General features: G+C 37.1%; 1 protein-coding gene across 2 annotated transcripts in view; it reads right to left on the bottom strand.

Moving 5' to 3' along the window:
* The window catches only part of ZnT63C (solute carrier family 30 member 1), a 179,567-nt gene that overhangs the window by 53,153 nt on the left and 110,910 nt on the right, over nt 1-15,504 (bottom strand). For both annotated transcript variants that reach the window (XM_089108153.1, XM_089108154.1), the window contains exon 6: nt 8,285-8,494. In XM_089108153.1, the coding sequence (XP_088964279.1) occupies nt 8,285-8,494 (210 nt within the window). The remainder of the gene's footprint in view (nt 1-8,284; nt 8,495-15,504) is intronic.

Raw genomic sequence — 15,504 nt, 5'->3', positions numbered from 1 at the left:
TTCAGTAATTTTCTGGTACTGTGTTTTTCATCGATTCATCTTTATATTCCATAGTGATATTTTCTGCCATTGCCCTTTTTATGGTTCTGGCAATTTCACTGTCTATTATCACATTATTTTTACACAGGTAATAGTTTCAGCGAGAATATATGACATTGTTAATGATATTAGTAGAAGAGTAGGCCTTTCTTTTTTTGACCTTCCCTTGAATGCTAATACTCGAAAGTTGACGATAGGATGTATTAGTAGGTTATGTGTTACCTGCAACAGTAGCAAGGAGTTGTCCCCCATCATCAACGATTATTTTTATGTTGGCATTCTTCTTGAGTGCAATCATCTCTGGAGATTTAAATCTTGCATATCCACCAACATAAGAGTTGAATTTTTTCGATACCCCAAAGAAATTTAATTCCTTACTGTCATGACAATGCATGCACACATTTCCAATAGTGCTACCACTTGTACTTGTTTCATAGTTTAAATACTTCTTCTTGTCGACAATCAATGCTACAATAACACTGTCATGTGAACACACTTTATTAAAATGCTCTATCATCACTTTTTTTTAAAAGATATGACTTATGTGTTTATCGTTCCACTGCGTAAAAAATACTGATTTAATACATGCAATAAACTAGATATTGTCCATAACCCGCCATATAGTACCAGTGGGAAAGCCGCATCGTGTCTCTGAGCAAGCACAGAGTACAATTGTTAGAGTAGTAAGCCTATTTTATGTCATTTTAAGATACTTAAAAAAAAGTTGAATAATTTCGAAGTCCAAAAAAAAAATTTAGTCCAATAAAAACAAGTGCTACTACAAACATTATTTTTCTAATAGTAAAGGTCATGACTAACATGTCTAGCGTGTCATGACGGTAATGACTAACGTGTACCATTTTCATTTTTGAGTTTGGAAAATATTAAATGTGATTTTTTTTTGTTTTAAGTAGGTTTCATCTCATTCGAAGACATGTAAAAAAAAGTTGAAAAAAATATATCTTAAAAAAAATAATAAAAAAAAGTTAAAAAAGAACTTCAAAAAAAATAGGGGGGGGGAGGGGGTCAAAAAGTTGGAGGGAGGGGGCGCCCTTCGAGTTTGGGGATAGGGGACCTTTGGGGGGGGGGCGTTGAGGTATCTGGTGGTTAGGGTCGTTGGTGCTTATAATCCTTGATGGTTCGTACTCACTTACACCTTACTACTTGAATTGCAAGAATTTCTGAGGTTTGTTCTGAATTTCATTTTTAAAATCCTTTTCTTGTCATCTATATCTCTCTTAGTATCATCTTTTTAGTATACTATAACGTTAGACCCTATTTTATATTGACAACACTGTTCAAACTACACTTTTGTATAATACAGAACACATCGGAGAGGTAAAGCTAGGTCAACTCACAATGTCATTCTATCATCATTAACCATTTTCATAGATTGATGTTGTCTCAAATTTATAACAAATTTCCTGGGTTAACAAGCCCTTCGGGGTTACCTTAACTGCTAATCAGTTTAACCCTTTTTTCTCCACCTTCATACGATCCAATTCCCAAATGTTATCTAGCTCTGTTTTTTCCCTATTATTCAAATAAGATCGTTCGTACAGTCCAATTCGCGAATCCCTTATCCCCTTTTTGCAAATTTCAATCAAACAATTCTGATTGTAGCCTCCAATTTTTTAATTAGCAACGACACATTAATAACAAATTACTCTCGAGTTAAGGCAATTGTCCAAAAAATCAGAAAAACAGTCTGATAGCACATACTTCAAAGAAATGGAACAGGTGTGAGATGATACTCACTCTCTTTGAAAAGGTGTAGAGGTCCCAGCAAATAGTATGGGAATTCCTATACATCTAAGCAAATACCATGGTAATTCCTATACGTCTAAGCAAAATGGTACCTACTACTCTACTAATGGACAAATGAATATTCATACATAACCATCATACTAAAAACAAAATTGATACCAAAACTTCCATTATCTTACATCCTATGCAATCATTAGCAAAATCACAATCTAACTTCATAGTTTTTTTTCTTACTTAAATTTGTATTACATCATTACATAAATTGAATTTGGACGCACTTCCTCATTTTAGTTATTTCAGTCCCACTAATTTTTGATTGTAAATGTGCTTTCACGCTGACACTCTAAATGCTCGTTTTTTATTATAAAGGTGCTTTCATATTGATACTTAAAATGCTAGTTGACTGTTCCTATGCCCTAGTCCCTGGAGACATCGTAAAGAAAAATTTACTGGGAGTGGCGAGAGTTCTCGTGAAACTTATTCTATTCAGGTTGTGATAAACAGATTAGATGATATAGCTGTCTTACTGTTTTTCCACTAGTTTTTGCCAAATAGATTATTTGAAAGGGTTAGTGTCTGAACCACTATCAGTTGTGTTTATCATAGGGTCATCAATAGCTACGTTCTATGTTCGTGGTTTTCTCTTCAGCATTTTCGGAGAAAAGAAAAGTTTCAAGCACCTGAATACACTGTCATAATCCAGATAGTCCATTTTATGTAAAAACTAGATGTAAAACACTATCAATGCAGACTAGTATTGATGTCCCTTTTTTTTCCGTTTTCTCAAAAGAAAAAAAAATCGAAAGTTTTTCTTCTTCTCTTTTTACGATCCTTTTTTACGCTATGAAAAAAGACTGCTCAGAAAAAAAAAGAGAAGAAAATACTCTATGGGACGAGTACCAATTTTACACAGTATGCATCATTTCCGGTTTAGCGGGTTTTTAGGAGGGGGGCTGGAAAGTTGACAAAGCCGGAAAGCCTGTGCAAAGCCGGAAATCAGCACCGAATAAGTAAAATCAAAATTTCTTTTTTATAGTTGATAGATGACATTTCATGTTGGAGAATTTAAAGATGCGGGAAACCACGCGGGGGTGACCCCAAGTGGATTGGCCAATATTTGAAATTTAAAAAGCTTGTTGATATGAGCGCGAGCGACACGAAGCGTCGCGAGCGGCAAATTTTTGGAAAATGACACTTTTTATACAAAACTGACACTATTTTGCTAGCCAAAGTGGCACCCAAAAACCGGCTGAGTGGCAACCCTGCGGCTACTTCCACTACGACTACTACTGTCCCTTTTCTACTACGACTGCTAATGCCTTGTTTCAGCAAATAATTAATTAGCACTAATGCTATTATTAGTCAACATTAATAGTACTTGTTTCAGCAAATAATTAATTACCACTAATGCTATTATTAGTCAACATTAATAGTACTAACAGATATGAATACCGTCAATCAGAAAACGAAAGGGAATTAAATCAACAGAGATAAAGTTTTTCCGATAAAAAGAAAAGAGCCAACTTAAAACTTAAAGCAAACAGATATTAGCTTCTATAAAATGCCAAACCTAAAAGAAGAAGAAATTACCGTGAATAAAGAGAAGAAACCCAAAACTAACAGAAATAAAAATGAACAAGGAAGTAAAACTTAAAACAATTTCTTAAGTTTGAACGCAAAACTTCTTTTCAAGATTAGTGTCTTTGTAGCAATGAATTTAGTTTTATTAGTCTAATATGTGGTAAACTTGCAGCGATGTCCCGCACCCCTCAAGTTATTCCTTTGACATATATTGCAAATCCGCTCAATTATAAATTATCCATTTAAATATACAAAAGTCACTTAATTAGCTAGTTTATTTTAAGTGAAAATGAGCTTACTTTTTTTTTTCTAGTGTAGAAGATCTCGAAAGGGAAAGCCCCCTTTATGGGTGCAGTTGGTAAGGGATGAAGCAATCCCAGGAGGGTAGGAGTCAAAAAGTTCGAGAAAAGTAATTTACTACCAGAAAAATATGATTTCCGAATGCTAAACAAATATAGTACTTTTTGTTTATCTTATTTTTTCAAGAGAGGGGTAAGCTAATTTTTGGTCTTCCAATAAACGACCGTGCCAATAATGTTTCGAGTTTTGAATAAACAAATTGAGCAGCATCCTAAGACACATAGATCTATGTGTGGACTTTGTTGCCTTATTAAAGTCTTTTTACTTTTTTTGTTTTTGTTTTAAAAGTAAAACACAGGCAGATGCTATTGGTTCTTCAGGAAACTGAAGAGCCAATATTTCACCCAGATTTATCAATGAATAAAGGCTTTTAGATCGTATCACTCAAAGGTAGCGATGAAGACAGCGTGATTCGTTCTTTTTTTCTTAATATAGCAGTAACACAAATCACTCAAATTGCTAGGACATTTTCTTCATGCGAAATAGTCTTCTATGTAGACGAGAAGCTTTGAACATTGCCAAGGTAAGCCATGATTCCAAGGAATAGCGGAGAGAAAGAAGTTTAAATAGCAGCAGAAACAAAATTGTGACTTTATTTTAAAGTTTTTTTGCTTCAAGTATATATCATCAGGCCCGGAGCGAAAAGGTGGATTTAAATTTTTTTTTTTAATTTCATGAGAAAGTTAAAATAACATTTTTAAAGCACTTTTGAGAATAGTTTTTTAAAGATATTAACTGGGAAAATGCCTGAAAACGCGGTTTGTAGCTAAGTAACACATTCTAGCACAAAGATATATATACATATATATATATGAAATATGAAGTAACCCTAACTACAGAGCGACTTTGAACTCCATCCAGCTTCTCCAGGGGACGTTGATTTAAGATGTATTATCAAGTTTAACGTTAAAACATGTTCGGATATGGAACATGCGGGTTATTTTTTTTATTGTATCGTATAGTAAGAAACATCAAAACTTAAGATTATAAGAAAAAATATTTACCATTCCTGTATCAAATGAAACGACGACTTTCCCTCACATGATCTTTTTTTCAAACCACGTTTTCCATTCCTTAAGATTTTACTAGGTTGTAGCCATCGCTGTAACCATGAATTAACGTGGTAAACTAGATCCGACTCTTCTTTTTGTATTACTTTATTCAGTACATTTATCACACACAGGAAAAAAACCTCGGATTTTTCTTAGCAAGTGCTTAGGAAAGAACAAAACACATTGTCATCCTTATTACTGAAGCCACTATTAAACGGCCGGTCAAAATTTTTAAATTTTTATTATTTTACATCTTTTCTCATTTTTCAGGGGAAAGGAAAAGATTGACAGTGAATAGCATTTAAAAACTTCTACACCTCTTAGTGTGAAACAGTTAATCTCCATTTTAAGAATAGTTTTACGGTTTATGGTGGTGAGACAATGTAGATAATTTTCTTTGTTTTAACTTTCGTATTTTTTCAAATGAGCCCTTAAGCAGATCTCTATGATGTTCCATTGCCCTGCTATGCAACTATGATTGTATATATATATGATTATATAGTATATGATTGTATATATGCAACATAACGCATGATGATTTAGTTTTGTCAAAAATTGCGTTTTCTTTTAATATTACGGTTACTGTGGGCTAGAGTTGGTGCTTTACTACAAATGACACCACCGTGAATTACCAACTTAAAGATAAGACGACGTGACTGACGGTATGACAAAATTGTATATTGATGTTACTGACGTCATTATAACTAACGTCATCATATAGTTTTTACCTACGATTATGGAGTCATTCATCCTCTTGTATACGGACACACAGTTTTTTTTGTCAAAACATTGACTTTATTTTAGATATTATGTTTTTATAATTACATAAGAGACTAGATATAGCAAGGTCAAGAAAGTTACCGCCAAGTTCAAGTAACTTTAAAGATTATACTTATTTACCGTATTACTTGTTTATGTATCGTAAGTTCAAATTGATGTTGTTTTCTTTTTTAAATTCAAAGGATTTTCTTGAACTTAACCTATTGGCCTAAGCCTTCTCAGCTTATCACCTGCATAATAGTGCCGCAATAGCAGTACTAGGCATAGTACTACAACAACACGTCACAAACTTTTGTGTTCAATTCACAAAAACAATCCTGATATGAGGAAGTATCACATGGAATAGAACAAGGAATTTCATCAACACAGATACTCTAAAAATCAAGACTGATTCCAGTCGCAAAGGTCTGAAAACTCACTGGTAGGAAAACAGGGCTATACTCAACAGGATGCTACTGAAAAAAAAAAAAAAAAAAAAAAAAAAAACAGGACTGTGTGGGATTTAAATCAAAACTATGTCACTTTTTTCAATCCTGCAAGTCTTGCATGATCAAACAGTTCGTGGTAACAAACTGTAAGGAACGACTCGGCTCAATAGTAACCCAAATTCTGTAAACGGAAATTTGAAATCAATAGAGACATCCAAAGAATTAACTTTTTATGCTGATTGCAAATGTATAGAATTCATTAAGTTGAATGTTACCCATTAGGAACTACGAGCCTTAGGAAATTTGCCTGATTTTCAAAAGAGGGGGGCACCCCCCAAAAATCCAAGGAGTCTTAATGAAAATCCCAACATCAGATTTGGAGTATCAGAAAACCCTACTGTAGAGGTTTCAAGCTCCCATCTGCAAAAATTTGGAATTTTGTATTTTTTTTTGCCAGAAGAAAGCGTCACAGATGCGTGTTTATTTGTTTTGTCGCTTTGTTTGTTTTCCTCAGGGGTCATCGCATCGAATCAATGGTACTAGAATACCGGAAGAGGCTCATTCAGACGGAAACTAAAAGTTCTAGTGCCCTTTTTAAGTGACCAAAAATATTGGAGGACAATTAGCCCCCCTCCCACGCCCCTTTTCCCCGAAGCCGTCCAATCAAAATTAAAGATATCCATGTTGTTCAACATGGTTGAAAGGTTCAATAACTGTGGCTTTTGGGATAACACAGCCCCCCCCACAGCCCCTGGGGAAAGAGTTATAAGTTATGAGATTTGCCCATTTTCTGTAGAGAAAAGAGTTTCCAAGAGTGGACTTTCCAGGGGAAATTTTGACACTGGGAGAATTCGCCAGAATTTCTATAGCCTAAGAAATTTTTTTTACATGTCTTACTAGGTCTTTGCCGTCTCAATTTTACGTATAGAGATGTTCCATGGGGGGAGGGGAATTTTCGGCGAGATTGAAAGTATCTGAATGTTTTCCGTGGGGGGAGGGGAGGATTTCCTACGAGAGAAATTCTCCACGGGGAAATTTTCCATGGGAGCAACTTTGCACTGGGGGAGGCTCTCCCGGGGAAATTTTAAACGGAGAGGGGGGGAGGATTTCCGGCATGATTTGAAAAACAATCAGAAAAAAGTCTTTTAAATGAAGGTATGCTAAGGAGAATTTTTCAGGCAGAATCGTCCCCAAGAAATTTCCGTTGGGGATTTTCAACGAGGATGTATTTGTCCGAGAGAATTTTCCTGGGGGGGGGGGGTATTAAGTCGCTGGAGAAACTTTCCATGGAGGAATTTTCCACGGAGAAGAGAATTTTTCATGAATGGGGAGCCGGATTTCCCGGCATTATTAAAATGATCAAAAATTAGATAAAAAAAACAAGTTTTTTCAACTGAAAGTAAGGAGCAACACTAAAACTCAAAACGAACAGAAATTGTTCTGTATATAAGGGGGATTGCTCCCTCCTCAATACCTCGCTCTCTACGCTATAATTTGACTTTTTGTTCCAATTCTTTAAGAACAACTTATGAAACACAACGGCAGTTTAAATTAGAATTAATTACAGGCTTCTAAAAGATTTAGCGTGAAGAGCAAAGGATTGAGGAGGGAGCAACTCCTCTCATATAAGGAAAAATTTTGTTTGTTTAAAGTTTCAATATTGCTCCTGACTTTCAGCAGAAAAAACTTGTTCTTGTATTTAATAGTCTTAACATAACGAATCCTCGAACTTAATTGACAAGCATCATAATAATAAATTCTTTTTTTTCCGTTAATTTACAGCTATTCAAGAATAATAATGAATAGTAAAACTATTTTTAATGCGAAATTGAGCTCACTGGATCACCGTTCTCAATATATGTGCCTCTAATTAGTAGCACAAGCGAAAGTAGACATTTAATAGAGTTAATACAGAGAATTGAGTATAGCATACATGTTTTTTTTTATATTTAAAAAAAACAAATGGAAGGAAACAATCTTTTGCCCAATGTTAAGTTCTCTTATTGCCAGGCACAGAATATAAAAAGAGAAAAGAAAGAAGAGGAAGCTAAGAAGAGTAAGCACAGATTACTGGTGACCACAATAAAGGAGGCCGTCTGCAGTAAGGACACTAGAAACCAAGCTCGCCGCGATAACGATGATACTACTAAAAAAGACTTGTCACAAAAATATATGGCCAGTTATACAAACTATATTTGGACAATTAATATCTTTGAAGGCAATGTTGATAAAGAAAGAGGTAAATGCAAGGAAGAGCTTGAATCCAGGAGCACTTACATAAGGGCCAAGAGGAGCAAGTAATCAAAAGAACAAGAGCCACACTCAGAGCTGGGTCAATATACATCTTATACTCCCATTCCGTGAGCCAAATAATTAACGCTGATATTATCACAACCACTGAACCAAGGGCGTCGGCCAAAACATGGAGAAACACTCCTTTCATATTCATTTGACTGGCATCATGTGAATGGACGTGACTTGATAAACCTACAACAGATATATATTATTTCAGTCAATTCCCTTTACTTGATGTACATATTTTACAGGTAAAAAGAAGAAGAAAAAACGAAACAAAACAAAACCGATCCACATAGAGAGATATACTGTATTTCCATTTATAAGAAAGTGAGAAGATTTAATTGAGACTGAACTCATCGCAAGAGTAACAACTATTAACACAAAAATAAACAATTAGATTACGAAGTGGATTTAAGCAACCTAAATTGTGACAAAACAGACCTTATTGATAATCTAATGTCAATTATGTTTCATTAAGATAGAGCTATGCCGTCAGCATCATACGTTCATTTGTGCAAAACTCGTATATCAAATAACATCACATTTTTCATAAGAAAACTAAACTAACCTTAGTACTCTTTCTCATCGCCATGAATATAAACAATTGATACAACTAATATTACTCACAACTCATTGCAGCGCCGAGCCATCAGAGGCCAGTACATATCTTCTCCACCCTAATCTGTTCATAGCTTGATTCTTTACTCTGTCCCATGAAGTTCCAATTTCCTTTCTAATGGCCTCTTTCTACCCCATTTGGGGGTGACCTGCTTTTTTTGGGTCATCGGTCGATCATGGGCAGCGCAATCGCGCTGCCTAAGTAAAGAACGATGCTGGCACAATGTATTGATTTTTTTTTGCAATGAATGTGCAATACAAATAAATGTGCATAGTCAGTATAATATCCATATACTGATATTTAGTAATCAAAATGTTAATATTATTTGATTTATTAAAGTTATAAAAGCAAAAACATTTATATTTTTTTCAGTAAAGTGCAAATTATGTTCTGTCCTTGGGAAGGCATAGGGGTTTTGAGCCCAACTTAAATTAATTTCTGCTCGTTTTCAGTTTGACTCGGTTAGTTACTGTAATTTCTGTTCGTTTTGGGTTTCATTTATTTATCGATGCTGATTTGAAGTAGTTTCACGCTTCGTACATTATTTGATTTATTTTTCTTCTTTTTTGGTTTAATAGAGTTCTTTACTTTTCTTTGAAAAACTTATTTTGTGGAAAAAGATTTTTTAATTAATTTCATAGAAAGCATTGTCGTATAAACTTCAAAAAAAGGCTCATTCAAATGGCTATTCAAAGGGCTAGTGCCTTTTTAAATAGTCGAAAGTGATTGGAGGACAACTAACCCCCCACTCACGCCCACCTTTTCCCAAAACACATCCAATCAAAATTTTGAGATAGCCATTTTGTTCAAGTTGTTTAAAGTTCAGGAAACTAGGTATTTGAGGATGACAACCCTCCTAAAGCCCTCAGGGGAAGGGTTGTAAGTTATGCCCTAGGGGCAAATAAGGTTTTTTTTTTATAGAAAACGTTGTCATAAAAACTTCAAAAGGGCTCATTCGATTGGAAATTGAAATGGCTAGTGTCCTTTTTAATAGTCGAGAGTGATAGGATGGAAACTAACGCCGCTTCCATGCCCACCATTTCCCCAAACACATCCAGTCAAAATTTTGAGATAGCCATTTTGTTCAACGCAGTTGAAAGGTCTAGAAATTATATTTTTGAGCTGAACACTCCCACCATGGTCTTCAGGACAAGTGTTGTGATTTATGCCGGGAGGCATATAAGGTTTTTATAGAAAGTGCTGTCGTAAAAACTTGGAAAAGGGCTCATTCGATTGGAAATTCAAAGGGCTAGTGCCCTTTTTAATAGTTAAAAGTAATTGAAAGAAAACTAACCTTTCTCAAAACCCACCATTCCCCAAAACATTTTTGGGGGATTTTGTATCGAATTATTTTTTTTCCATACTAGGGCACTTCGTATCGAAGGAGTTGTAGAAGAAAACTTCGAAAGGGATTTATTAGATTGGAAATTGGAATGGCTAGTGCCCTTTTTAATTGTCGAAATTGATTGGACGACAACTAACATTCTTTCCACGCCCACCATTTCCCCAAACACATCCAATCAACAATCTAAGATAGCCATTTTGTTCAGCGTAGTTGAATTCCAGATAGAAATTATGTTTATGTTTGAGGAGGAGACTCCTCAAAATTTTTCCTAAGGTTTTTATAGAAAGCGTTGTCGTAGAAACTTCAAAAAGGGCTCATGTGATTGGAAACAGAAATGGCGGGTGCTCTTTTTAGCGGTTAAAAATGATGAGAATGCGGCTAACACCCTTCCGTGTCTAGTAGTTGACCAAACACATTCGATCAAAATTTTTAGATAATCGTGTGGTTCAAAGCTGTTGACGGGTCGGGAAATTGTTTCTTTAAGGATGATACTCCCCCTTTGATGACACAACCCTTTGGGTAAGGGTTGTAAGTTATGCCCTGGGGGCATATAAGGTTTTTATTGAAAGCTTTGTCGTAGAAACTTGAAAAAGGGCTCATTCAATTGGAAACTCAAAGGGTAGTGCCCTTTTTAATAGTCGAAAGTGATTGGAGGCCAACTAACCCGCCCCCTCTCACGCCGATCTTTTCCCCAAACACATCCAATCAAAATTTTTAGATAGCCATTTTGTTCAACGTAGTTAGAAGTTTTAGAAATTAGGTCTTTGTGGATGATAACCTCCTCAGAGCCCTCAAGGGTTGTAAGTTATAACCTGGGGGCATATAAGGTATTTTATTTTATTAAAAAGGGCTGGTGCCCTTTTTAATACTCAATAGTGATTGGAGTGCAAGTAACCCCCTTCTCACGCCCACCATTTCCCCAAAGACATCCAATCAAAACTTTGAGATAGCCATTTTGTTTAACGCAGTTGAATGGTCCGGAAATTATGTCTTTGAGGATGACACTACCCCGATAGCCCTCAGGGCAAGGGTTGAAAGTTTTGCCCTGGGTGCATACAAGGTTTCTACCTAAAGCGCTGTCGTAGAAACTTCAAAAAGGGCTCATTCAGTTTGAAATTGAAAGGGCTAGTACCCTTTTTAATAGTCGAAAGTGATTGGAAGGCAACTAACCCCCCTGTAACGCCCTTTTTAGTAGTCGAAAGTGAATTGAGGGCAACAAACCTCCCTCTCACGCCCACTTTTACCCCAAACTCATCCAATCAAAATTTTTAGATACCTATTTTGTTCAACGTAGTTGATTTCCAGATAGAAATTATGTTTTTGAGGAGGAAACTCCCTCACAGCCCTCAGGGCAAGGGTTGTAAGTTATGCCCTGGGGGTATATAAGGTTTTTTATAGAAAGCGTTGTCGTAGAAACCTGAAAAAAGGCTCATTCGATTGGAAATTCAAAGGGCTAGTTTCTTTTTAATAGTTGAAAGTGATTGGAGGGCAACTAAGCCCCCTCTCACACCCACCTTTTCCCAAACACATCCAATCAATATTTTAAGATAGCTATTTTGCTCAACGTAGTTGAAAGTTCTGGAAATTGGGCCTTTGAGGATGACCACCCCCCCATAGCCCTCAGAGCAAGGGTTGTAAGTTATGCCCGGGGGGCATATAAGGTTTTTTATAGAAAGCGTTGTCGTAGAAACTTCAAAAAAAGGCTCATTTCGATTGGAAATTCAAAGGGCTAGTGCCCTTTTTATTAGTCGAAAGTGATTGGAGGGCAACTAACACCCCTTCCACACCCACCATTTCCCCAAAAACATCCATTAAAAATTTTGAGATAGCCATTTTGTTCCAAGCAGTTTAAAGTTCAGAAAATTATACCTTTGATTAGAACCGTCCCCCCAGAGTTTTCAGGGCAAGGGTTATAAGTTATGCCCTGGGGGCATATAAGTTTTTATTGAAACATTTGTCGTAGAATATTCAAAAGGGGCTCACTCGATTGGAAATTGAAAAGGCTATTACTCTTTTTAATAGTCTCGAAAGTGATTTGAGGGCAAATAACCCCCCCTCTGACGCCCACCTTTCCCCCAAACACATCCAATCAAAGTTTTTAGATAGCCATTTTATTCAACGTAGTTGAAAGTATGGGAAATTAGGTCTTTAAGGATGACAACCCCTCCACCTCCACAACCCTCAGGACAAGTGTCGTAAGTTATGCCCTGGGGGCATATAAGGGTTTTTATAGAAAGTGATGTTGTAGAAAATTCAAAAAGGGCTCATTTAATTGAAAATTGAAAGGGCTAGTGTCCTTTTAATAGTCGAAAGTAATTGAAGAGCAACTAACCCCCTCTCACGCCCACCATTTCCCCAAACACATCCAATCAAAACTCTGAGATATCATTTTGTTCAAAGTAGTTGAAAGTTCCGGAAACTATATCTTTGAGGATGACACTCCCCTTTTGATGACACAACCCTTTGGGTAAGGGTTGTAAGTTATGCCCTGGGGGCATATAAGGTTTTCATTGAAAGCTTTGTCGTAGAAACTTGAAAAAGGGCTCATTCGATTGGAAACTCAAAGGGTAGTGCCCTTTTTAATAGTCGAAAGTGATTGGAGGCCAACTATCCCCCCCCCCCCATCTCACGCCCACCTTTTCCCTAAACCCATCCAATCAAAATTTTTCGATATCCATTTTGTTCAACGTAGTTGAAAGTTCTGGAAATTAGGTCTTTGAGGATGACAACCTCCCACAGCCCTTAGGGCAAGGGTTGTAAGTTTCGCCCACCATTTCCCCAAACTAACCCCCCTCTCACGCCCACCATTTCCCCAAACACATCCAATCAAAATTCTGAGATATCCATTTGGTTCAACGTAGTCGAAAGTTCTGGAAATTAGGTCTTTTAGGATGATAACCCAATCAGAGCCCTCAGTGCAAGGGTTGTAAGTTATGCCCTGGGGGCATATACGGTTTATATAGAAAGTTGTTGTAGAAATTTCAAAAAGGGCTCACGTGATTGGAAATTGAAATTACTCTTTTTAATAGTTGAAACTGAGTGGAGAGTAATTAACCCCCCTCTCACATCCACCATTTCCCCAAACACATTCAATTAAAGTTTAGAGATAGCCATTTTCTTCAACTTAGTTGAAAGTTCTAGAGATAATTTATTTAAGGATGACAACCCCCCCCCCGAGCCCCAGGGCAAAAGTTGTAAGTTATGCCCTGGGGGCATATAAGGTTTTTTATAGATAGAGCTGTCGTAGAAACTTCAAAAGGGGCTCATTCAATTGGAAATTGAGAGAGCTAGTGCCCATTTTAATAGTTGAAAGTGATTGCCGGGTAACTAACCCCCCTCTCACGCCCACCATTCCCCCAAACACATTCAATCAAAATTTTCAGACAGCCATTTTGTTCAACACTGCAGAAAGTTCTGGAAATTAGGTCTTTGAGGATAACAGCCCCCCCCCCCAGCTCTCAGGGCAAGGGTTGTCAGTTATGCCCTGGGGGCAAATAAGGTTTTTATTGAAAGCATTGTTATGGAAACTTCAAAAGGGCTCATTTGACTGGAAATTGAAAGGGCTAGTGCCTATTTTAATAGTTGAAAGTGACTGGAGAGCGACTAACGCCCCTTTCACGCCCACCATTTTCCCAGACACATCCAATCAAAATTTTGAGATAGCCATTTTGTTTAACGTAGTTGAAAGTTCTGGAAATTAGGTCTTAGAGGATGACAACCACCCTCACAGCCCTTAGGGTAAGGGTTGTAATTTATGCCCTGAGGGCAAATAAGGTGTTTATAGAAAGTGTTATCGTAGAAACTCAAAAGGGGCTCATTCAATTGGAAATCGAAAAGCCTAGTGCCCTTTTGAATAGTCAAAAGTGATTGGAAGGCTTGACATTTTTATAGTAAAGATCGATGTGGGTATAATGTATTATTTTTTTGTTGTTGTTGTTGTTTAGACCAGGGCACTTCGTATCGAAGAAGTTGTCATAGAAACTTCGAAAAGGGCTTATTCAATTGGAAATTGGAGTGGATTGTGCCCTTTTTAAAAGTCGCAAGTAATTGGAAGGCAACTAACACCCCTTCCACGCCCACCATTTCCCCAAACACATCCAATCAAAATCTTGAGATAACCATTTTGTTCAGCGTATAGAAAGCGGTGTCGTAAAACCTTCAAAAAAGGCTCATTCGATTGGAAATTCAAAGGGCTAGTACCCTTTTTATTAGTCGAAAGTGATTGGAGGGCAATTAACCCCCCTCTAACGCCCTCAAAATGTTAAGACATCCAATCAAAATTTTCAGATAGCCATTTTTTGAAAGTAGTTGAAAGTTCTGGAAATTAGCTCTTTGAGGATGAGAATCCCCCCACCCTCCCCACAGCCCTCAGGGCAAGGGTTGAAAGTTATGCCCTGGGGGCATATGAGGTTTTTAATGAACGCGTTGTCGCAGAAACTTCAAAAAGGGCTCATTCGATTGGAGATTGAAATCGCTAGTTCCCTTTTTAACAGTCGAAAATGATTCGAAGGCCACTAACACCCCTTCCACGACCACAATTTTCCCAAATACATCCAATCAAAATTTTGAAATAGCCTTTTTGTTCCACGCAGTTTAAAGTTGAGGAATTTATACCTTTGAGCAGGGCAATCACCCCATAGTCTTCAGGGCAAGGGTGATAAGTTATGCCCTGGGGGCATATAAGTTTACATTGAAATCTTTGTCGTAGAAACTTGAAAAAGGGCTCATTCGATTGGAAATTCAAAGGTCTAGTGCCCTTTTTAATAGTCGAAAGTGATTTGAGGGAAACTAACCCCCCTCTCCGGCCCACCTTTTCCCCAAACACATCCAATCAAAATCTTGAGATAGCCATTATGTTCAGCGTAGTTGATTTCCAGATAGAAATTATGTTTTGGAGGAGGACACTCTCTCACAGCCCTCAGGGCAAGGGTTGTAAGTTATGCCCTGGGGGCATATAAGGTTTTTTTTATAGAAAGCGTTGTCGTAGAAACTTCAAAAAAGGCTCGTTCGATAGGAAATTCAAAGGGATAGTACCCTTTTAATAGTCGACAATGATTGGAGGGCAACTACCCCCCCTCACACGCCCACCTTTTCCCCAAACACATCCAGTAACAACTTTGAGATAGCTCTTTCGTTCAACGTAGTTGAAAGTTCCGGAAACTAGTTTTTTGAGAATGACAACCCCCCCCCCCCCACAGCCCTCAGGGCAAGGGTTGTAAGTTATGCCCTGGGGGT

Source organism: Artemia sp. Qi Xiang Cuo, chromosome 2 (assembly GCF_049724085.1).
Source record: "Artemia sp. Qi Xiang Cuo chromosome 2, ASM4972408v1, whole genome shotgun sequence".
NCBI classification, from domain to species: Eukaryota; Metazoa; Arthropoda; class Branchiopoda; order Anostraca; family Artemiidae; genus Artemia; species Artemia sp. Qi Xiang Cuo.
This window is presented reverse-complemented; position numbering and strand designations above follow the sequence as displayed.